Here is a 24,492-nt window from a genome sequence, read left to right on the forward strand (position 1 = left end):
GAGGGACATTCCGAAATGAATTGCCTGAATTTATGCATTCCGGTTGGAGTGCGAGTGGCTTTCAAACAGGCCCGGTCTTGTTTTGTTCTTTCATCCCACCGTACGGTTCAGTACAAGCTGGTGTATGATTAGACTGCATTTTTTTGTATTATCACGTGATACTTTAACAAATTTGATTATAAATTAATTAGCGTCCATCGAAGAATAAGACAGAGATCACTCACATTCAAAGTGAACGCTGTACTCGCAACATTTGTAGATCAGTCAGTTTCTATGAAGGCCTTTGGTTGTCAATAGTTTGACTTAAATTCCCATCTATTAGGGAAAGAATTCTTAACAGAGTATTTTCTAATTAATTTTTCTTTTTATGTAACGGACCATGAAAATTTATAAACATACACTACGTTAATACGTTTGGTGAGCTAAGAATTTTTCAATTTCTTCTTATTTATTTATTGTAATTTTATTAATTTTTTACATAATCCGGAAATCAAACATGGAATTTTTTAGGCCACTTCAGTTCTCCAGTAAGAGGGTTCCGATGGTCCCACCAGGCAATGAAAGTCATCTCCCACCTAACGACTATCACAAAGAGCGATGCCAAAGGTGGGATGCAAACACGCTGCTTCTTGGATGGAAAGAAGATACGCCAATCACTAAGCCAGCAAAGAGTTATCTGATCTCTTTAAACAGAGGAAGTGTTTTCACCGCCGAAACTCGGGGTTTTCATCCCTCCAACTGGCCAGGGACCACACGCAATTTGCACCACCGTATATATCTATTGAGACAAGACTTACCCCCCTTCCTAAAAATTACGTTTTTACTAAAGCCAATCTGCAAAGGTCTGAATTAGGACCTTTGAACACCACAGTTACGGTCATTGTTATTATTATAGTAATATAGGAATTACTTGCGGAAGGCTCCTCGCAATAATATTTCAATACTAAACTGAAAGAATAAAAACCTTATTACTGTTCGGGGTCCTTCAGCCATGCAATATGGTTTGGACGATAGCTAAAGCAACCGTGACTGTAAAGGCAGTGTGTTTTGTCCATTAAATGCATGTGACCGCTTTGCCTGTTTGGAAGATGAAAAACGCAGTTTTCATGATATGAAATTTAACTTACCTTTGGATGAATCAGCGTTTAGAAATGAGGATGCCTTCCTATTTATGTTGTGATTACAATCCAAAATATTCTCTTATTCATTCGCCATTGAAAGCGCCGAATGACAATCAGGAAGTACATCAATCAACATTAAATCCCGTTACAGGTTATAATGGGTTTTACTGAAGACAGCTGTGAAGTATAGGAAATGAATCTAATAATTTACAATCAGTTAGCATTCTTAAAGACAAACAGCTTATTCAATCTTCATTGCTTCCCATTTCTTTGTTTTAGAAGCACTTGTATTTATCGTCGCATTACATCAGAACCCTGATGAACCGCTCTGAGGTTTTGAAACCACGAGGTGTTGCAAATGTTGCACGGATTTATTTTCAGATAGAATGACTAATTCTAACAGTTTCGTAAGAGTTGTTGGGCGCATGTCACTTTCGACCACATTTGAAACATAATCAATAGATTGATATGGATTATGCATCAAGATGAAGACATTGCTTCTTACTCTAATCGTGCATGGATGACGGCGTCTTCTGATATGGCCGTTGTCCTGTCTGAATTATGCATTACATGTCGTAAATTGTCAACATGAACGTGTGTGCTTAGTTAACAATAATTCGATGTTTGCTCCCGCACTTCTGTTATCAAGAACCTAAAGAAGCTCCAGGACAAACATAATTAACAAATTATGTCATCTCTATAGAGCTTAACAATGTTGATCCATCACGGCCTAGCTTGATGGATCAATGGATGGTTTCCTTTTCTCTATATTTTTGTCTTTCCGTCCGTGAAATAACAAGATCCCGACACTCTTTTTGATGTGTCCTCGGTTCAGTCGTGTACTATTCAATGCTGGTATTGGAGCCTTTATAAAGGCTTTTCTATTGAAAATGAGTTATGTGATCTTATACAGAGATGAAAGAGTTTTCCTTATGAAAACCCGGGTTTTCTTTTTCTTTCCAAAAGAGAGGCAAACTGACTTGTTGAAATGTATTCAGATATAATATGAATTGATGTTATTAACTCAGTTGCTTTGGTCGCAATTCCACCTGTTTCAGATCAGTTCTATGTCAAATGTGACAAACTTATCTCCAGAGAAATGGAGCTTCATACGACGCTTCTGGACCACATTAATTGCACTGTTACACAGGTTATTGTTTCGCTGGTATCTTACCTTAATATTAAAGTTAATATTTAGTAAATATTACATTATGACTTCTTGCAGTTCTATTAAATGTGCAGCCTGGGGATTCTTGATACATTCACCACATCTCAAACATAATTTTAAAATTCAAATCTAATGACTGAGCACACTGACTGATTATGGCTGAGGAGCGGCTATGATCCAGCAATCAGTTCTTTGTGACATGACGGTCGTTTTGCTTCAGTTGACTGCCACTTGAGCTAAATAGTCAACGTGTTTCGGTGAGCTTTGTCTGGAGTGACACTGAGATATGTCACACCATTTATTAGTACTTCTGTTGGTAACAAGGGACATAAAGTGTCCAAGAATATTATAATCCAGTCGACCACTCTGCATCCATAGTGTTGCATTGTCATGATCAGTGAAAGTGAACCCATGGTAGTTTCGTCCATGAAAAAACAGGCAAAAGAATGCATTACTCCATATGATGTTTTCTGCTCCAGTCCTCTTGTGGGTAATGCAGATATGCCTTGGGAAGCAATGGAAATAGCGCCCTTAATGGTCATGTTGTAACCCATTCGGAAGATGTTGTCAGAGACATGCGGAATTCAGAATTCTTCATCTTAATTCTCGGTTGTACCGAACGGCAACAAATGGTACTCGTGACGTGTTATAATAGTACCATTTGTGTATAGAAACAAGGTACTCCTTGTGCCTTGTTTCTATACACAAAATTTTAATATCGCTCAAAAATTACTGTTATTTTAAATCTGATCTCACCTGAGACTACAGAAGCGGCCGAAATATAAATACTATATAGGAAATTAAGTCTTACGATTACAAATTTTACTGAATGACAAACATTTTACTGAAGAAATTACTGGGAATCAAGATCTGAGATGAGGAGACGATAATGCAAATTATAAGAGAAGTTAAGTAATTTTGTTTGTTCTATTGATTTGCTCAGGAGAAAAATTCTTTCACTCCAAAAAGAAACAAAGAAGGAAATTGTATATCACCCTAGTCTTATGGCGTTGAAAATTAAGGCAACAATGATCATAACCAGTTTGGATATATAATATATCTTTTTCTCATCTTATTAAAATAAATGAACCAGCAGAACTTGATTAGATTGATGCAACTTTATTAGATGACACTACACTTTCCACCCATTACTATTTCAAACAACAACAGCAAAAACGTTATACATCCGTGTTGATTATTATCAGCCTGTACAATTTGGATCTTCGTCCTCACTTCATAGCAGCATACTTCTGTACCACATTACGATTTGGTCACCGTCTTGAACTGCGATATCCCGAGGTCCTTCACAATAGAAAAAAAAGAAAAAGGTTATAACTCCAAAACATCTTTGCAGTAATTCTTGTGTTCATACTAAAGTAATGCAGTAAAGAAAATATTAAATTACGGCGTGACTTAAGTGGAAAATTACTATATGAAACGTCCCCAATTTTGGGCGGTAATTGTGTCACGAAATTTATTTCTTGCGAATTATTTTATACTTCCTTAAATTCTGAGAACTTATAGATAGCGCTCTCCTGCAGTGAATATTATGCATTGTAATACACGCTTTAATTTCAACTGCTATTTTTATTTGTTTTATCTGTTGTCCTATGTGTTTGTTTTATGTGTATGTTAAGCTTAGTCGCGAACGAACATTCTGCTAATAATAAGTAATTTTTCACCAATGTAAGCCATTATCATAATTTACTATTTATATTATGAAATATAGAAAAAAGCATTTCAGATTTACGCATAAATTAATTAATTGCGTAATTGATTTTAAATTTGATGATATTTTGCTAAATAAACACTTAGTTTTAATTGAATCCATTCATAACCCTTACAGTTTTATATTATTTACATTGAATAATTTTGTTGTCTTCCGGTATCTCACTTCCGAAATCGGGCCTTCTGTTTTGCAGATTCCTGAATAGTGTAGTGAAAGAAAAGAAGTAATTAAAGATTTAATGTGAGATACATTTACCAAATGGAGGCTGTTGGTTGAAGAAAATCACAATATTTTATTTACACTCTCAGACTACTTTCATTTACATTATCGTACACTTCTTCAGAAGAGTGAAATAAAATTATTTGAAATTACTGTAACCGGATTTACAAGCAAACTAATGGAATCAGCAGTGATAAACGTTCAAAATAAACCAACATTGTCGAGCTGCGAAAAATCCGTGATATATTTACGATGTTCCGTGTTATAATAAGTACAGTGTCCGAGATTTTTTTTCCTTGTGTTTTTGGAAAGCAGTACCAGTCATAGGACAGTTCCTTATAGCTTATTACGTTGATATATATATATATATATATATATATATATTGATGAGATATTCTTACTCTGGAAGAACCATGTGCTACCTTCACCTCTGCTTTTACATGAGGACCTGAATCGTCAACACCATAACATAAAATTTGCCTATGAATTAGAATCTAATGATGCATTCCCATTTCTGGACCTTATTAACTAAGGAATCGGGTAAATTAAAAGTCTCTATATTTCAAAAGCTTACACATACTTCTCGATATCTACATGCCTCTTCACATCATTACAGACTTCAAAAATTGTGAATTATTGACACGCTAGGAACAACAGCCGCCGACTCATCACTGAAAGGTGTTCTAACTAGCCAAAGAACTTCGGTATTAAAAAAACACTTTCCTTCAAAATGGCTATAATGATCAGATCATCTCCAGACTAGTCAACGGACATGAGACCAGAGAAATTTCTAAAGATGAAGAAAACCAAGGATTCATAACGCTTCTATATATTAGCTCTATTTCCAAAAGCTACGAAAAATTATGGAATATGAAATCAAAGTAGTATTTATCCCCTTTATCAAGATGAGATCATTACTCGACATAGCCCACTTCAGCATCCGAGTGGTGGTGCGATTGCCGGTCATCGTATTATCGACAGACAGAAAAATCAATTGAACAACATATTGAAGAACACCTTTGATCTTACACCGTAGGAGTGAAGCCTCAGCTTTATCATCATAAGTGCTCTCTTGGCTGACTCACAAAAACGCTTCGTAAATGAGACATCAAGTGTTATGGGATAAATCGAAACTATGATACAACGGAGAGAAAAACTGGGAATCTTTGGAAATGGCATTAGATCCTAAACATCTAAATATGAACCGAAATATCGACTTATCTGAATACATCCTGCACTTCATTAGCCAAACACGTGCACGTGAATGCCTAAACGTGCACAACATTCTGAACAATGCCACATACAAAGTAAATATATATTTTAAATAACATGTCTTTTCCATAACTTCATAATCGTTGTAACCTTTATTAATCTTTAACTGTTTTGTCTACAAACTGGTTTGTATACACCTGAAGAAATCCTGAGCAATTGAGATGAATCGTCGTGTTGTCAATTGTTCTGCCTTATAAACTCATCTTATTTGTGAGACTTAATTACAGAGGATGGAGATGAAAAAGAAAGAATCAGAGCAGAATATAAATTGCAAAATCAACTTTTTACAGAATGACGAATACAGTGACATCAAGAGAAATAAGCAATAAACTAAATTAAGAATGATTAAATGCTTTCTTTGGTCTACTCTTCTCTGTGGAGTAGAAAAATGAACAACAAACAAGGAAGACACTTGAAGTGTTTTGATATTTTGAGATGTGGATGTGCAGAAGAGCATTAAAAGTCTTGTGGATCCAGGAGAAAATAAATGAAGACGTTTTGGCGTTGATGAGTACTAAATTGGAACTAAAAAAGATAATAACCCACAAAAAAAAAGAAAAAATAGCGTGTGCGGGTCGTATTGCGAGGCATGAAAGTCTTGAAAAGGGTTTATGAGTGGAAAGAAGTGAAAGCAAGCGAAAAATAAAGGAAGACACACACACACACACACACACACACACACACACACACACACACACACACACACACACACACACACACACACACACACACACACACACACACACACACACACACACACACACACACACACACACACACACACACACACACACACACACACACACACACACACACACGCACGGTTTTAAAATGATTAAGGATTAGCTGGGCTGGAACTACGCAGGGAACAAGAGGGCGCCCGAGACAGAAATAGATGGAAATCCATGAAAACTAACTTCCTGGATGGAGATGACAGTTGACAGGACATATGCAAGGCTAATCCTGACTTACATTTCTTTTCTTGTCCACGTCTTTGATGTGTTCTGACATGCGCATCTCTCCTGACTGCTATTTTTCTCTCACATGGAAGTTTTGAAGGCCGAAAAAAGAGTTCATATCTAGCTGAATGGATAGCATGTCATCTTTATTCCTTATTGCCATAATATCTTCGAGATCATTTCTGTGGCGGAGTTGAATGTCAGGGAGAGAACACACTCTTGTGTGTTCGTGCTTATCCCGAGATTGTAGGTATTTTTATTACGCTGTTTTAGGATGTTCTTCATCAATGTTTGATTATAACCAGCTTGTGAGAGGATGAGACTGCTGATGTTTAATTTAATTTTTCTGCACTGCTTGAGATGTTTTCTATCACATTCACGCAGACGTTTTGGTGATGGAGAATGCTGGGATATTGCGTAGACTTTCTGTAAAGTGGATAACTGAATTTATTCTGTTCCGAGACATTGAATAATCTGCCTATGAATCTGTTGTTTTCTAATTCGATGATGAATTTTAGGCTAGAAGGAATGTTGTCTCTTCGGACGTGTTTACAGTTTCTTTCTGACTTAAATAACCGTTTACCATTCCGACATTAGTTATTCCCACCCTTCGTATATTGAAATGAGAAATGAGGTTTCTTTTTGGACAGTAGATATACTGTCCAAAAAGAAACCGAACTTTTCTAAAATAGAAGAAACTTGTAGCGCCACTTGTTGTATCTTTCTGTTATCGAAAGCGGCAACCTTCACTAGTGTTGTGTCAACTGTTTATGACATTTGTTTGATTAGAAGACGAGTTATAGTTGCAAGAGTGACAGTATGTTTTAACGAACTGTCGGTCGTCACGATATTCATGCCGTACGCGACGTATTCTCGCTATCAATCGCTTCAAAACTTCAAAATAAAACTCACCACTGACTGTTTGGCCAGGCGGAATAAATTCTTTGTGGATAATAATACCCTTGGAATCGTAGAAACAAACCAGCATTGTCTTTACTTTTGACTTTTCTAAGCGACTTTTTTTTCAGATGTCCCTCTTCTGGTGGTCTCCACTCAGCACTCTGGCGCTTTGTTTTGGGCTCATACTCAAAACACCACGTTCCGTCACCAGCAACGATCGTTTCAAAGAAGTTTGAGTCCTTACGAGAGGTCCTTGCAGTGTTCAATTCGATACATATTTTGGTCTTCGTCCACTTGTGGGAAACAAATCGAATTCATTTTACGAAGGCCTTAACTCTCGGTCAAAATGTTGTGCGCAGTTGATTTTGGAATCCCCAATTCATTTTCAATCAATCTCATCTACGATTTCGGGTTTTCTTTGATGAAAGCACGCATTTTTTTGGATGTTAACTTCGCTCAGTCCAGTTTTTGGACGGCCCCGCTTTTCGTCGTCCTCAAGAGTCTCACGACCACTTTGAAATCGCTTAAACCACTCGTAAACTTGAGTACAGGATTAGCATTCATCACGGTATATTTTTTTGAAGCATTTGATGCGTTTCTGTAAAACGTTTACCAAGTTTAACACAAAAGTCAATCGCAGCTCTCAGTTTGAAACTCATTTTTCGACCGTTCGTCAAAACACTATCGCTCTTGGCACTATGAACTCGGCTTCTAATGAAACCAATGTCATAAACAGTTGACACAAACAGTTGAAATAGTAAGGTTGCCGCTTTCGACAAAAAAACAATATACAACAGGTGGCGCCACTAGTTTCTTCTATTTTCGAAAAGTTCGGTTTCGTTTGGACAGAGGGTGTATATAGAACAGTATAAGCTCTTCTTCATCCTAAATCACACATATAGAGATTATTACATATATGGAGGCATCACTAAGACGTACTGATCAACAGATATCTGGAAGTCATGAAACGGATTACTTAAGGAACGAACGTCTCCGATCATTGTAACTTCATCGTCACTGCAATGAACAACACAAAGTAAAAAGATCATAGTAGATATACCGGAACATTTCAACTAGCTGATAACAAATGTATGTTAAAATTTCCGGTCGTTGATTTGTTGTTTTATTGAAAATGTGCCCTCCAATATTACAAATTTATTCCATTTCAGCAATGCTTCAAGCAACACACGTTCTCATCTTTTGATTTCGTTCATGAACTGCTGGGATAATACACTCAGTAAAAAGACATGCTCTGTCCGTAATGGTAACTATCTACACCGTGTCCGCGCGATTGCCTAGTGACTATGCACTTTACAACCATATGCCTGGGGAAGGAGTGTCCTAGAATCGATTCCCGTCGAAGACATGAGGAGCTTAAATATCTTTCTGGGCCATAACCAAGTTAGCCGGTCTTGAGCGTGGATAGCAGGGTTTTCTCCCAGTTTATCTGGGGTTTTTCATCCCGCAAGCAGGCAAACCGGCCCCGTGAACACACACGGATACAGTCAGGAATACTTATGACAATCCCTCCAGCCATAGGTCTGACTTGTCAGCTATTCCGGTCCAGAGCCTGGATAAAAATAGGGTGGATTGAGGTGGTGTCGTACCTCCCCGTAAAAGGGGCTCAAGGCCGTTGAATCCCCATACGAAATGAATAAATGCCTATCCAGACCAAACCAGTTTCTTGTTCTCGGGCTAAATTTTACTTCATGTAGCATTTTAGCATTTGAAAAAATGGCATAAAATGGAACGCTTTGTTGCTCCTGCGGATGGGCACATGCAGAAGGTTTCAACATCATGATTTTTCAATATCAGCAGGTGCTACAGAAACATATGTTTGAGCTAACGTCATGCATTTCTATATTTTGAAACGTTTGTTATGTACGGCACGGTATGCCGAATTTTAAAAAAATGCACATAATTCTTTTCGATTTATCTTGTTAAATCTTAAACGACACTATGTGAAGTGTTCGAATCCAAGGGAGTGTTAAGCGTTGGAAGAACAACCCTGCTAGGATCAGCGACATCTGTTGCTGAGACTTCATTTCAACACTGAAACGAAAGTAACTCTGCGAATGGGGGGGTTCTCAACAAAAGAGTGTCTGTCACATATCGCTAATGTGTTGTTAATAAAGTGAACGTTTTGTTGCTTTTTGAAAGGTTATTAGTTACCTTCATATCTTATGGAGTCGAATTAAATCAAGGTGTAACAGATTTCTTAAAAAAATGTGCTAAACACGACAACGTTTGTCCGTCTTTTAGTTTAATTTTTACTTTTACTAAATGCATTTAATGAAAGTACTGAAGATAATCTGACGTCTAAAAGTTAGTAATTTTAAACCTACACACTCGCATGCACACCACATTTGGGATCTCTCTCTCTCTCTCTCTCTCTCTCATTTTTTCTCCATTCCCTTCTTTTGAACATTTAAGGAGAGCTTTAAGTGCAAGTTTGGCAGTTGAACCAACCTTCTTTAGAACGCTGCAGCGGAGTTCCTTTGTTTTTGCTGTACACCATCCAACCAAGGCCTTCTTCAGGATCATTTGTAACTCCAGAAATGGAGACGATGATCGGATCATTTTCAGGACCTTCATACTCGAACCTAAAATGTATAAACATCTACGAATCCATCATGATTGATTACAAGCTTATTTAACAGCAAGATAAATTAAGTAAGAATTCTAAAACCAAAACATTCCCAGAACTCAAATTTTTTGAATATTAAATTGTGTTCCACCCATTCACAAAGATTAGAAAAGTCACAGTCACTTAAAAGAAGATATTTAAATCTACTTTTAAGAAATTTTAACTTAACCGAGGGCGTATGTTATAAGTTGAGCAAACTTTCGTCTTTACAAGCACCAAAGAAAATAGCACACATGAAACTGGACGGAAAGAGGTATGTATTCTCTAGAAACCACCATCAGTTTGGTAAGATATATAAATTGAGAAATAATTCTTCGTTACACTGATTTGCTAAGAAAGTGATGCATATAGCGTAGTATCTTGTAATTAGATTTGGTTTTCGCCATTGCCTAAATTCGAATCATTAATTGGGATAAAATACTTCAAGAACAAGAGAAAATGTGATAGTTTGTGGTAATCCATATAACAGAGGATGGCCAATACTGCTACCTCCTAACAACGCCAATGTTGGTGTCCATGGGTAGAAAATTGAGAATGAGAAGGAATTTTTCGCTAATCTTGAAGGACTGTTGGACATAATCTTAAGGAAATGTATCAGACTCGAAACTGTTTAAAAAAAAAGCAGTAGAAGAAAGAATTAAAGCGGAAGAGAAATTTGTTCTGAGAGTTTGGAGTTGAAGTATGAAGCAACGTTGAATAGCTATTCAACGCTGATCACATGATCCTGCACTCGTTTCAGCATTTATCAATGGTCGGTGAATTTTCGATTCAAGATCTGATGAACTGCAGCTATGGAAATGTGGTAAGAACATGAAAATGCATAACCGAATGCTTTGGTGAGGGATAGGTCATTAATCAATCTTATTTATCTCTTCTTTTTTATATATATCTATCTTCTCTATTGAGTAACATACTCTGGGCGATCCTTTAAGAGCACACTTCAAATATGAGAACAGGATTCAATAATTGTACAGGAGTTGAGCAAAACCAAAGTTCATGGACGCTGAGGAGGTGATATTTATAATATGTTTATGCCAAGAGAGATTTTATGTTATGGGACCTTAAGAAAACATAAATCTAATGTGGGGATTTTTAGAAAAGTCAAAAGTACGATTGCCAGAAAAGAGTTCTGTTTGTTTTAAATAACGTTTGCTTTTTATTAACATCAAAACAACTGAAGCCTGGCCTTAGTCATCTTCAATCGGAATTCTTCTTACCTGAATCTTGAATTCATTTTTGCAGCAGATTGCATGACATCAAAGTACGAAGTGCTGTCGTCCATGTGTAGCACGATGGTATAAGCTTGATCCACCTTATCTCCAATTCTAACGACATATTCCACCTGGGATGGTTGCTCACCTGAGGGGGAAAAAACGAAACATTTATTTGGACAGAAGAAATTGTCGAATCCTCACCCCCTAAGAAACAAAAAACAAACAGAAAGGAATATTTCATGAATGCACCGAAACTCACTTATTTTGTCAGTGAAGATGGAACAGTTGACCTTCCCGATGTCCAGCAGACTAGCTTCATTCAAAACTGGCAGTACGAAGTAAGTGGCCTGAGGTGGGTCATAAGAGCCGTCATTTTCCTGTTGGTTTAAGAGATACTCTTCTGCTGATGGTTTATTCCACCCAAATCCAAAATCCCCTACTGCAAACAGGAGCTGAAAAACCCAGAAGAATGAAATGGATGAATAATTTCTTATGTATTAAACTGTTGGAATAAAATTGATTAATAATTGCACTTTTCTTTGTTTGTATTTAAAACATTGCATATATTTTCCCCCCTCCTGACATAGTCACGTCTCATCATATGTCGAACTGTGGTATGTGTCCTACTCGTATAACTTACAACTTTTCAAAAATTATGCAGCATGATTTCATTTCGCTTTACACAGCTCCTTGCTGAAAAATCATCCTAATGTGCTAGAGATTCTTCATCTTCTGAAAGAAATAAAGGAACTACTTTCTGGCTTAATTGGGTACGTTTTTATATAGAGGGTCCTCCATTTGCATTTGTAAAATAGACTTGTGTTGGATTATATCAACGTTCCATAGCAACCGAGGCGGTACTCTGATGCTTGTGTGTTATGCACAACTGTGGTTCCACAGGTTGTTTCGCCTGTTCAGCGGGTTGAAAGACCAAATTTCGTGTTATGATAAATATTGCTTGCCTCCGTACGGGACTAGTTAACTTAGACCGACTTAGAACATGGAAAACTGAAGAATTTAATTTTAAATTTTTTTCCGTGGATTTTCTTGTTATTTTATTTGTTTAGTTTGGCAATTAGATATTTTTTGATAATACGCAGTGCTCGATCAGTGTTATAATTAACATTTCTTCCTCTTGCCCATGGAAATTAGCAACCCATTAATATCAGAAATATGCTTAAAATATCGGCTTTATATTCAACGCGTTATTTCAAAACAAAATCGCATAAAGGGAAGTAAATGTCTCGCATAAATAAATTTCAACTTTTATATGTAGAAGTGACTACAGATGAGGTGCAATATTTAATTAGACAAGTTAAATTAGACTCTAAGCAATGCATAATTATAATTGCTTGATATGTGAATCAAATTTCTGGATTTTTTAGGTAATTCGTTTATTTAAGTATTTCTGTATCATAGATAAACTGTCCTTTCTGAAAGCAAAATGGCAGATCAAATGTACTCACGTGCATTGCAAATGCTGTAGTGTACACGTTTCCAAATCCTCCGTCAGAGATCTGCAAACCCTTAACATGAGGGAGAGCCCTAAGTATGACGTCTTCTGGGCTGTCTGTGCTGGTGAAATCGGTGGGAAATTCAGACCTCCATGTCTCGGATTCATCAGCAGAAGGCTTTGTCTCTTTAATCTTTTCGATGATGATATTTCTCTCTGAGATGCAGGCGAAAGAGAGCAACGCCAAGATCTTCAAGTCTAAAAGAAAAATAATTAAGGATGATTTTATAGAATTTTGGACAGACGTCTGCCCAAACTACAACTTTCCCAGACAATTGCAGTTATCAATTATAGCACAGAATGACTTAAGTAATGTGGTAAGCATCTCCAACCCATTATCGAGATGATTTTTCTACTCCGTTGCCTACTATAAAAGAGGATAATTTGCCTTAAGAGATTTTTAATTATTTACAAAAGCAGAAGATATATGATCAGTGGTTCTTTTACTTTGTTAAGTTTACCTGTTTTAACTTGATGATTAAATAATAATTATATATTTCAAGTATGAATAAGTTTGATAAAAAAAATAGGAAGAAATGAAATAATGCTTACATGAGAACAAATATTTTGAAATGTTTAACTTTTAAAGGAAATCTTGTTGATTTATCATTAGGTTTTTTTTTTTAATGTTGAGTCCATACACAGGAGGTTGGTTGGTCAACCTATAGTACTGTGTATGGGTAGTGGGTTTGAAAAGGAGGAACGTGTTTACATTTGATTTGAATGACTTTAAATTGTATTCCTTGGGAAACACAGCAGGTGGGAGATTGTTCCACAGTGCATCCGTTGCAGGGATGAAGGAAAAGAAACTTGTTCTGTTTGTTTCTAGGTGTACTGTGAAGGGATGTTGTGCAGCAGCTGTACGTGTTCTAATGAGCTTAGTACCGAGCGGAGGAATTATTGATGTTATTTCGGATGAGCATTTCCCATGGAAATATTTGTAGAAAATACATACTGAGAGACCAAACGTCTGTGTGAAAGTGGGGGAGAGAGGTGGTAAGGGATGGATCATTGATAAGTCTAATTGCTCTCCTGTGTATTGAGTCGAACATTTTGAGAGAGATTTTAGGGGCCCAGCACCATATGTGGGAGCAGTATTCAATAGCTGGGCGAATTTGTGATTTGTATAATTTTGAATAGCTGTTCGGGGGTGAAGTAACGTCTTGAGTGAAAGAGAAAACCTAATATTTTGAAGCTGAGGATGCAATGGTTGTGATATGTTTATGCCAGGATAGGTTTGATGTGAGGGTGATTCCAAGAAACGAGATCTCAAACTGTCTGGAAATTTGGGTATCGTCAAAAAGGATACTGGGAAAAATGGTTCTTTTTTATGGGAAATAGTACATAACTGGGTTTTATTGCCGTTAAAATTTATGAGGTTATCCAAACCCCATTGTAGGATGGTTTGGAGATCGGAGTCGAGGGTGGTGGTTGACGTTCTGTAGGTTGAGGTGAGTTGTGTAGGGTAAGGCTTATCAAATGCAAGCGGAGTGTAGTGTGCTGCCGTCAGCAAAACTGTGTATTGGGTTGGAGGTCAATTGCAGTAAGTCACTGATATATAGCAGGAAGAGGGTTGGTGAGAGGACAGAATCTTGTGGGACCCCAGAATTAATTGAGAGGTGAGGGGATAGGGACCCGTCCACCATCACGCACAGTGTGCATCCAGACAGAAAGCCGGCAATCCGACAACAGTTGGATTGCCAGCTTTCTGTCTGGTGACCATTTTATGGTTCAAGATGCTCCATGCAACAACGGTAAATTTACCATCGTTCTGATATTCCAGCGTCTTCAGTGCTCACTTTCTTTTATATCATATCATATACAGTATATATATTATTTTTATCATATCATATATATATATATACATTTTATATCATATATATATATATATATACATATAATCTCTAACTGGTATAATCTCCACTGGTACCCAATCAGATATAGATGGCCCAAGGCTATCGCTAATTAAGCGGCACACAGTGAAGAGAGATGGCTCAAATGTGCCGCCATCTCGTGGTCTCTAACCCTAACACAATATATTTAATGTCTGAAATAATGTGGGTTCTACGGTCGATTTTCTTGCGTTTATCGGACGAAAAACCCGAGTTTCCGGGAGAAAAAACCGGCTTGCCTGTGCTAGAGATAGACTATCTCGTAAACCGGTCGAAAAAATGTTTAGAAAAATTTCCTCTAGTCGCCGACTAGATTCGAAAGAAAGTCTTCCTTCGGGCGGTCAAGCGCTCTGGTGTGCAAACGCCACATCCACTGAGCTACACAGGCGTTATGTATTTATAATTATTATATACAAAATTATAATTATTTTTGAATCCTTAAATTAACAGTTCTTGTTATCGCACATCGCATAACATCTTAATGTTTGAGGAGTGTAATTGAAAGTGATATTTACCGAGATAGAAATCGCTGTTTTCAGAGTTCAGCACTTTCAGAAGGAGATCCCTTTCACTGGAAACAGATTTTTCTCCAGCAAGGCAAAGAGAGAGAACCACCGTTGGAGCAGTGAAAATGGTTGCTTCTTTTTTGAACGAAGTCTTCAGTAAGTCCACTAAGTCGTGTCCTTGGAAATTTCTTGGATCATGGCACGTGGCCAACAGAGCCCGGATGTAATCAGCCAACTGCACAGCACTTAGAGGATCTTCGTTTCTACTGGAAAGGGAAATCTATTTACAGGTTTCTTACGGTTTCCTCCTTAAATCAATATTGCTTTTCCTATAATCACTATAAAGGTATAGGTTACGTAAAGTGAAATAAATTGTTGGCGAAAAAGACTAAATAGTCTTTTAGTCGCACACTCCCTTCTTAGTAAACGAAGAATAACTAGTAAACAGAATCGTACACTAAATTAATTTCCAATAATTGCATATTTAAAAGAGGAAAGATATCGTAAAGTTGTTTTGAATTACAGTGCTCATAACAGAATGTTCTTTGAAAGAAAATATGGAATTAAGCATAGTTAGATGATTGAATGTTATGCTTTTAGTGGTTTGCTGTTAATTGGAATTATGACAGACGCAGCAACTAAAGCCATTAGGATAAGTTCATCGTCTTGGCTCGTTTGCCAATGTTGTGGGAGGATAAATCCTGCTACCTCCCAGAAACCAGCAAAATGGTCTTCAGCTAAAAATGCCCTCCTGGAAATTTTCTTTTCGTCATCTGATGTAGGATACAACGCAGATCTTTCAAACCAAAACATCGCGTCTTACCAGAACAAATTCAATTTTCATACTCTGCGGTGAACTGTGCATTCACTGGGCTCTCTCCGCATTTTTGTTGTTTGTTGATTTCGATAAACGAAATCAACAAACAACAAACGATAAAAAAACGAACTTGTTTTTTTAATAAGTTTATGAATACGTGTGTGATCCCAGTTATGAAACATGAATTAGAGACATGGCTGTTAACATAAGCAAACAAATACTGAACCGAATAAGTTATGCTCAGCGTAAAATAGCGAGCAACATGTTAAAAATCAGGCCACAAAATAAAGTAAATATTTAAGACCTACGAATCGAAACAAAAGCTTTATAGAGAGGAAGAAAGATTTTTGAAATGAAAATGGTCGGGAGATATTGCGCGGAAGAAATACGATCGATAGAAAAAGAAAATCATCCGGTTGCATCCATATGAAGGAAGAAACGAATGCCTACATGACGACAGAGAATACGGAAGGCCAATCTAGTGGAGATGATTGGAGAATGCTGACATTGGGAAGCTTTGATCAAAGAAAGATGGAGACAAATGGAAGAGGCCTATAAACCAAAAATAATTATGAAAATAGCTTGAAAGATTAACCCTAACTCAATGATCTACTGAAAAGAATTTTTAGAAAAGATTATAAACGGATAGAGATGTCCAAAATATTTTCATTTCCAGTCCTGACTGACTTGCAACGCGATTCAGAAAATTTAATGGAGACTCAACTACTTTTAGGTAGCATTTTCTTTCTCACGTCATTTCGAGTTTACTCTTCACCCAAAACATATCCTTGAGATTTTGCTGTTCTGTATTAAGAATTGCGCATCTTATGCAAGGCTAATTCTTAATCGAGGTTTCCCAGACATCTGGGGACTGACGCTGAACCATGCCTCAATTCATGTAATATGCATTTGTTGTAGTATCCATAGACGGGTTTTTACTCCTTTTTCTTTCTTCCAAATACTCTTAGGGAATTTGAAGGTTGGCATAATTTTTTCCATTTTCCTTAATTTTTCCATTTTACTATATTTTCATCTCATAGAGTGAGTCCGCCTTCTCTCCCAGGCATTTTCCTTACCTAATAAGCTGAATTCCAAGACTCCAGGTCAATATGAGATGGCTTACCATATACCCTCCTCCATTCGATCGGTGATATCTACTTGTGAGACTAATTGTCAAACTGATTCAAACCCGGAATGATGGTCCTTCCTGAATAATGCATCTGTGAAGAGAGCCGTGATAACGACATTGAATATTTGTACTCTTATAATGTCAGAAGTTTGAAAGGAGAAGATTAAAAGACGAGATGAGTAATGCACCTTGATGAATAAATTGCAATGTGCTTAGGATACAGAAGAAATTCTGTTAATAGGGCAATCAATGCGCTTCGTAGGATGAATATTTATTATTATATGTTGGAAAATTAGCTTTTCTTTTATGAAAATTCTGGTTTTTAAAGTAGTAACTATTTTGCTTGTACAACAGTTGGAAAAGTTTACGTAGAAAGCACGCGATTTCGCATATTGGTGACGAATTCGTACATCGCCTTATTCCTTGCGCCCCTTCAATATGAATTGACTCTTTTTGGCAATCTGCCAACGACGGCTCTCGCTTCTGTAGTTGCACAGCATATGAAAATACCTGCAATGATTAACTCAAAGCAATTCCTATGAGAATCTCGCTAATACTCAAAGAGTATTCATGCCTTGGAAAATTATAATGGGAGACTTTAAAAATAGGTAAGGCTCCCATTATAAATTTCCAAGACATGAATACTCTTTGTGTGTGTGTGTGTGTGTGTGTGTGTGTGTGTGTGTGTGTGTGTGTGTGTGTGTGTGTGTGTGTGTGTGTGTGTGTGTGTGTGTGTGTGTGTGTGTGTGTGTGTGTGTGTGTGTGTAACACACACACTGCTAACGTTCTGTTTGTAATACCGGATTAAGTGAAAATAGCACATGCTTGGTCGCCTGTCAGTAGAACGCTGTATGATCAATCACCGTTCATTCCGAGCTAAAATGGCTATCCCCATAGTGATTAAAGTAGGATAAACTGCTTGCCTGTTGAATCAATCAGGAAACAAGCAATTTATCCTACAACAACACAATAATGTTGGAATTTTTGCTTTAGTAACATTATAAAGTAACATATTATTAGCAATACAAAATGTAGTCACATTGTAAAATGAAACCCAGTTTCATTTGCTTCAAATTATATTTAAAAGATCGTTAGAGTACAGCTTAATGTTGAAGTAGTAACAACGGCTCCGTAATAATAATAAAAAATATAAGTTTAACCGATTTGCGTAAAAAATCCGCTTGGGTGCATTATCACTGTGACATGCGCAGACAGAAAATTATTTCCTCATGTTCAAGTTATAGTGCTTCAGTTGGTTTGCTAAGTAAATGGCCATAATTATTCCAATACTATGGAATAATTACGTGCATTTCGACTGACTTTTACTGCCTACTAAATGTTATTTACGAATTAATACACAAATACCATACCCGAGAATAGAATTAAACAAACAAACAAAAATAAATAAATAAATAAATACTTTGCTAATGCCGATATCACTTTCGCTTCCACGATCTGTCTCCATATTTGAGTGGAGGCCTTATTTTTGAAGAATTCCTTATCAGCCAGAGAGAGCGCCACAATCGCTCGAGGTGTCTCTTTTCCCCATCCCCAGCTCAGCCGATATTGGCGGTGCAGCCAGTCCACTGTTCTGTTCCTTCGAGGTACTTTAAAAATAAATAAATAAATAATTAAATGCAGCTTCAATTTCTCAAAAACAAAACAAAACAAAAAAGAGTAAACATTCTAAATCTCCATTCTAAATGACCTTTAGTTCTTACCCATTTTCCTATGCATTATTTTCCCTGTATCTATTTGATAGTCTCCTTTCAACAGTTTTTATGTCTCAATTATATCACCCTTCCTTCTGCCTGCCACGCTCTGAAGACCACATTTCCTCAGTTTGTCATCGTACTCAATATCCAGAGTCCTGCGACAGTCTTAGTTATTCATCTCTGCACTTAATCCAATGTTTCCCTACCACCGATATAGCCCGGTAACCAGATCCGTGCAGAAATCAAAATGAGACTAACCAGCACCTTATAAAGTGGAACTATGACCTCCTTATCCTTACATGTCAGCGTCCTTCGCCTTACAGCAGCTATTTTTGGGTAATCCTTACAACTTTCGCAGTGTATCTCTTGAACTTTGGTTCCATATCTACCAAGATGCCCAAATCTCTTCCCTCCACTCTTAAAGCAAAGTTCCTCCAGCGTGATAAACCAACAATTTAAATGTTGGTTCAAAATCAATTACAGCTTTTATGGTTTGAGTTCGTCTTAGGATGACCGCCTACCAAATTTTTAGTAAATCATATGTGGTGACGCTTGTTTAGGTTTGATGTTTATTGCTGATGACTACAAAAATAGTTTTTCTGACTTCTGTGTAATGTAGAATTTTTAATTCGTCTGTTGAGATGGGAAGCTCAAAGCATGGATTGTTAACGTGGATTGAAGCTCAAAGCCCAAATTGTTAACGCCTATGAGGCTCTTTATCACTATGTGAAGTAAAAAAGAAAGGCATGGGGTATTCATTTTATCAAAAAATTAGCTATTCCTTTTTAGCTCTATCTTTTGAAGACCGAGAGGGAAGTCCACTCCCCACCAATAGCCATCAGGAATAGCTGGCCAAAAACTAACACTAATTTTTATAAACGACATCGGAAGAAGAAGAAACGACTTACAGGTGTCGCCATCTCTTGGTCCCTAACCGTAACAAGATGTTATTGTCTGAAATAGTGTCTATGATCGGTTTTCTTGAGTTTACAGGACGAAAAACTCTAGTTTCCAGAGAAAAAACTCGCTTGCTAGAGATTGACTAACTTGGGAACCGGTCGAAGAAACACTTAGAAAAGTCTTGTAGTCACCAAGTAGAATCGAACTTAGGTCCTTAGCCTGAAGCAGAGGATGCAAACGTCACTTCCACTGAATTACTGATTTTTATAATAAAAAGGGAGTAAGCAAAATACATAAAATAAACATAAATTACTTATGATTCATTATTTAATTATTCAATAAATTACATAAATAAAATAATCAAAATAATATAATTACATAAATAAAATAATCAAAATAATATAATTACATAAATAAAATAATCAAAATAATATAATTACATAAATAAAATAATCAAAATAATATAATTGCATAATTAAAATATATCCATAAATTTAATTATGTGAATTGTATTTATTGATTAAATTGCATTTATAATGAATGAATGAATAAATAAATGTAATGCATTTCTCAAGCTAAATATATATTTTAATATTTATCCGCGGCAGTTGTTACTCTCTTCCCTGATACCCATGAAAGCGCTTATAGCCATAGGCTAAGGGTTAAGGATGGAGACGGCTGCCTCCCTTCCCATCCTCCATCTTCCAGAGAGTTAGAAATTTCCACTTGGGAATAAACGCGAAAGAGAATTGTTTTTAAATTTTCATTTATTTTATGAGTGTTTTGTTTTTAATATCTTCCATAAATTTACTGAAAAGTTAGTGTGGAAATGATTTGTTCACTTTAAATTCCTTTTTTCAATGAATTTCAGAGCATAAAACACACTTTGTACAAGAAACGTTAACAGTCCAGAGCCACACGGTTTTCTCTTATCCAGAACAACTTACGTTATTGAAATTTCTATTACAATTTCTTTATTGACCTCCCGTGTCTCTTCATACTCACCGCAATATTTCTCATCTGAGTTGTCTCCGCAGTCATCCACAGCGTTGCAAAGTCCATCTCGAGAAATGCATTTCTTATTATCACATTTATAATCGTCTTCAGTGCAGTTTTCATCTGAAAGACAACACATGGACAGTATTTATTTTCTAATTTTTTCCACTTGGAATATGGCATTTGACTCGCTTAATAAGATAGGTTGTAATTGTTTAAATAGGGGAGAAATATTTTAGGTGTTGAATTTCTATGCAAGTGCCCTATTCAATAACTAAATTATAGCGAAAACACACGAACACGAAAGAGAGAGAGAGAGAGAGAGAGAGAAAGAGAGAGAGAGAGAGAGAGAGAGAGAGAGAGAGAGAGAGAGAGAGAGAACAAGCACATACAGTTGCATCCGGATTCTTCTGACCAAATGTGGCAGTCGTGCTGTCCATCGCAGACCTTACTCCTAGGAATCCATTTCAATCCATCCGGATGGCAGGAAAAGAGGTCGAAACCAAGTTGACAGAATGAAGCTGCAAAAATAAAGAAATTTGGGAATCAGATGAACCACGGATGAGAAATTGAATTTACTAGAATAATATTCATTAACACGTAATAAGAACTTATCTTTTATTTGAAGAGAAAAAAACTATTTCTAACTAAAAACACAAAAGTGAAAATCAGCATAATTTATCACTTCAACTACTTTTCAGCAGACATTGAATAGCAAATATATCATGCTTGGTAATTCACCTTTCAGTATCTTCTGAATTACTAAATAGCCTTAATGATATTTAAGTATCCACAATGTAATAATAAGATTTTGTTAATAAATGTGGTTTCCAAGAAGCGTATTTTTCTGGATTTTGTCCAATTTCAAAGTAACTCCAGTTGAAGTTCGTTAGCGGCCTTACGATTCTGGAATGCTTAATAAAGGCTCATTAGTAGGCGTGAATTGGGTGCATGTGGGCAAATGGTTTAAAAGAATGGTCTTCATAAGGCGATCTTCTGCATTTCCCTCAGCACCGTCTTTTGATGCTGAGGGAAATGCGAAGCCTTCAAGTAGCTCAAATAGAACTAAGTCTGATTAGTAAAGTTTAACGTTTGAAAACAAAGAAAGTCACGTGATATTGTATTTAGATTGGCCACAGAAGACGTATCACTAACAAGCTAGTCGGATATCTTAAAGTTAATTTTTCACTTCTATTAACATAAAAAAAGATTATCAAAATTAAAGAATTAGCAGAATCGGATCACGTTTTAGCCTTTCTTTGGACTAATGGACCAGTATGGAAACAAAAGATATTTCAATATGTTTGTTCATTCAGATGACGCAAACTTGGGATTATTCGTGTAGCTTGAAGAATGTTTGTGAATACAGCAATTTGGAATATTTTTGAAAAACAAACGTAACGACAGATGGAGCGAGGGTGATGCCGAATTTTGGATGAGAACGTTTGGTTTATAAAATGCTTCATTGCATTTTATAAAAATGTAATACATAAGAAATATACTTTACTTAAAAATAATTTTGATGAGTGAAATTATATAGTCCCAGGACTTTCTTGGATTTGCAAAAAATGTCTCGATCATGGAGAATAGAAAAATAACCGAGGCTCAGAAACCATTACTTCTGAGTGAATGCTTTGCTAACTAGTCTCACTTGCACACTCCTATTTTCTCAGACTAATCACTGCAGCTCTCTCATTATTACGATGATAACCAAACAGGTCGTATCCATAAAATTACTGTGAACTATACAGAATTATCCACAATGTCAATATAACGCTCGGCTTTCATTTTATTGTGCAGTTCACTTAGATGGGAAGGTGCAGACACTTTTCAAATAACATATTCGTGAAAGCCACCATATTGAAATACCTTCATCTAATTGGAAGAGATTGGTAGGGATTCGTCACTACAATAGTCTGTTACGGTGATCTCTGCGCCACCATCAGTCGAACTACTACAGTTTTAGTGATGAATGTTGGCTTGCATAGAGTAATCCTACTCTGTAAACCAAGATTACGGATATCAGTAGGCAACATTTTGCCACAGACTGCAGCGGAAGACACTCCGCCCTTTGCTGATTGTTGGGAGAATCCACTAATGCACGAAGGCCATAATTAGAATATTAAATTATTATCGACATTACAATATTGTTCTTGTATTTGAGGCGTGAAGCAAAAAGGTTTGCTTGTTCCGCTTGATGAAGGACCCGTACTTTAAGGAGGTTCCCGAATAGCTTTCTTGTCGACACTCTTTTTGCATTTCTGTCTTTTTTATAAGGCATTTCAAGAGCCTTATAAAAAAGCTCTATTATAAAAAGTTCTATTAGCATTGCTGCGTTTTCTTCTAATCATGCGAGCAGCCAAAATCCATTCAGACTTCAGTGACAGGCTTAAGCAACTTATCCTCTTCCATCTATTCCTATATTCATTGGTGAAAAACAGATGCAATCATAAGTTCTCCAAGAATGTTATCAACAAGTTTCTTTCTCCCTAACCATTTACCTCGCATGGACTCTAATATCGTAGGTTTCGTGACTTCTCGTGAGTGGAGTTGATATAAGAATAATTCATTTCCGATGTTGCTCGTTTTTAAGGCAACAGTTCACAAGAAAGTAATTTCTCTTCAGTAATTTCTATCAATATGTCAAATTCTCCTGTTTCCCAATCGAAATCTTTCCCTGAATTTTGTTTCTTTTTTTTATTATAATTTTCCTTTTTTTTTTATTTTGATCACGTGATAAAATGTCGCTTGGTTTGTTTTACTTACACGATCTACTGCACCGTTTCCACTGGCACTCCTACACCATAAAATGTGTGCGCTTATTTCTTCGACTATACTTTAGAGTCCTAATATTCTTCTGATCCCTATTCACCGCTGCGAGATTGTTTCTGCGAAATGAGATTCTCATTCACGAATCTGCATTTTTAAAGAAACAGATTTATCTTGGAAGAAAACTCAACCATATGCAAAATTAACCAAAAAGTATTCGTTGGCAAACTAACAACACATAAGACGTTATTTTTTGATTTCTTTTTTGTTTTCAACTGTATAAACTGGATGTAAAATTTTAAGCCCATGAGGAAACCCCGTCAATCGAGAAGTGCACTCAAAGGCGAAAACAGAGAAAGGATTTACTTACCACAGACGTACCCGACAGTTAGGCTTAAGACTACCGCCCCTAACAACTTCATCTCCATGACCTTCCTTTAGACTGAACGTTCTGCATGCGGAGTATAATATTACGCAGGGTATTACTGCATTCGACTCTGTAAGTATTAGTTGCAACAGGCTGCATCTTTGGTTTCAGTTAATTCAAGCTATTACGTAGGATGGTTACGTAGCCTTCAATGAAGGCGGCACTTATAACGCTTGACCCGAACACAGGAGGCGATTACCCTGTCATTCAAAAACACATGCAGTGCAAAAGCATATCTTTCGTTTGGAAGTTGTACATTTTCTTAAGAATTATTAAAATGTATAACATGTTTTTAATATGTGATCGTTTCTGAATGAATTTTCACCTCAACAAATTCACTTATTTTACTTGAAATGAATTTGTTTTGCAAAAAGAAAACCATTTCACTCTATCAGAAAATAACACGTGGATATTGGTTTGTAATTCAACTGTTTGAATTATGTGTCAGACATATTGAAACTTGAACACAGCACTGTCTTCACTTGCCTACGATTGTCTGTGAATACGACATTTCGCAAGGACACAACACAGGACGTATTGAACTGTTTAAGAAATTCTTTATTGTGATTATTATTAGTCCAGAATTGTAGTTTGTTTAT

General features: G+C 36.5%; 1 protein-coding gene across 1 annotated transcript; it reads right to left on the reverse strand.

Annotated features, from left to right (window-relative positions):
• Positions 1 to 3,387: 3,387 nt before the first annotated feature.
• LOC150102060 (uncharacterized protein CG3556-like) lies at positions 3,388 to 23,894 on the reverse strand. The gene is made up of 10 exons (XM_090399959.1): positions 23,837 to 23,894; positions 21,090 to 21,218; positions 20,707 to 20,820; positions 18,507 to 18,693; positions 15,150 to 15,406; positions 12,696 to 12,940; positions 11,489 to 11,681; positions 11,233 to 11,374; positions 9,838 to 9,971; positions 3,388 to 3,591 (listed from the first exon to the last, which is right to left on the reverse strand). The coding sequence occupies exons 1-10, from the start codon at positions 23,892 to 23,894 to the stop codon at positions 3,524 to 3,526; spliced, it is 1,527 nt and encodes a 508-aa protein (XP_090256085.1). The 3' UTR covers positions 3,388 to 3,523.
• Between the last annotated feature and the right edge of the window lie 598 nt (positions 23,895 to 24,492).

Source organism: Typopeltis vanoorti, chromosome 11 (genome assembly GCF_054136105.1).
Source record: "Typopeltis vanoorti isolate ZY-2024b chromosome 11, IOZ_Tvanoo_1.0, whole genome shotgun sequence".
Lineage (NCBI taxonomy): Eukaryota > Metazoa > Arthropoda > Arachnida > Uropygi > Thelyphonidae > Typopeltis > Typopeltis vanoorti.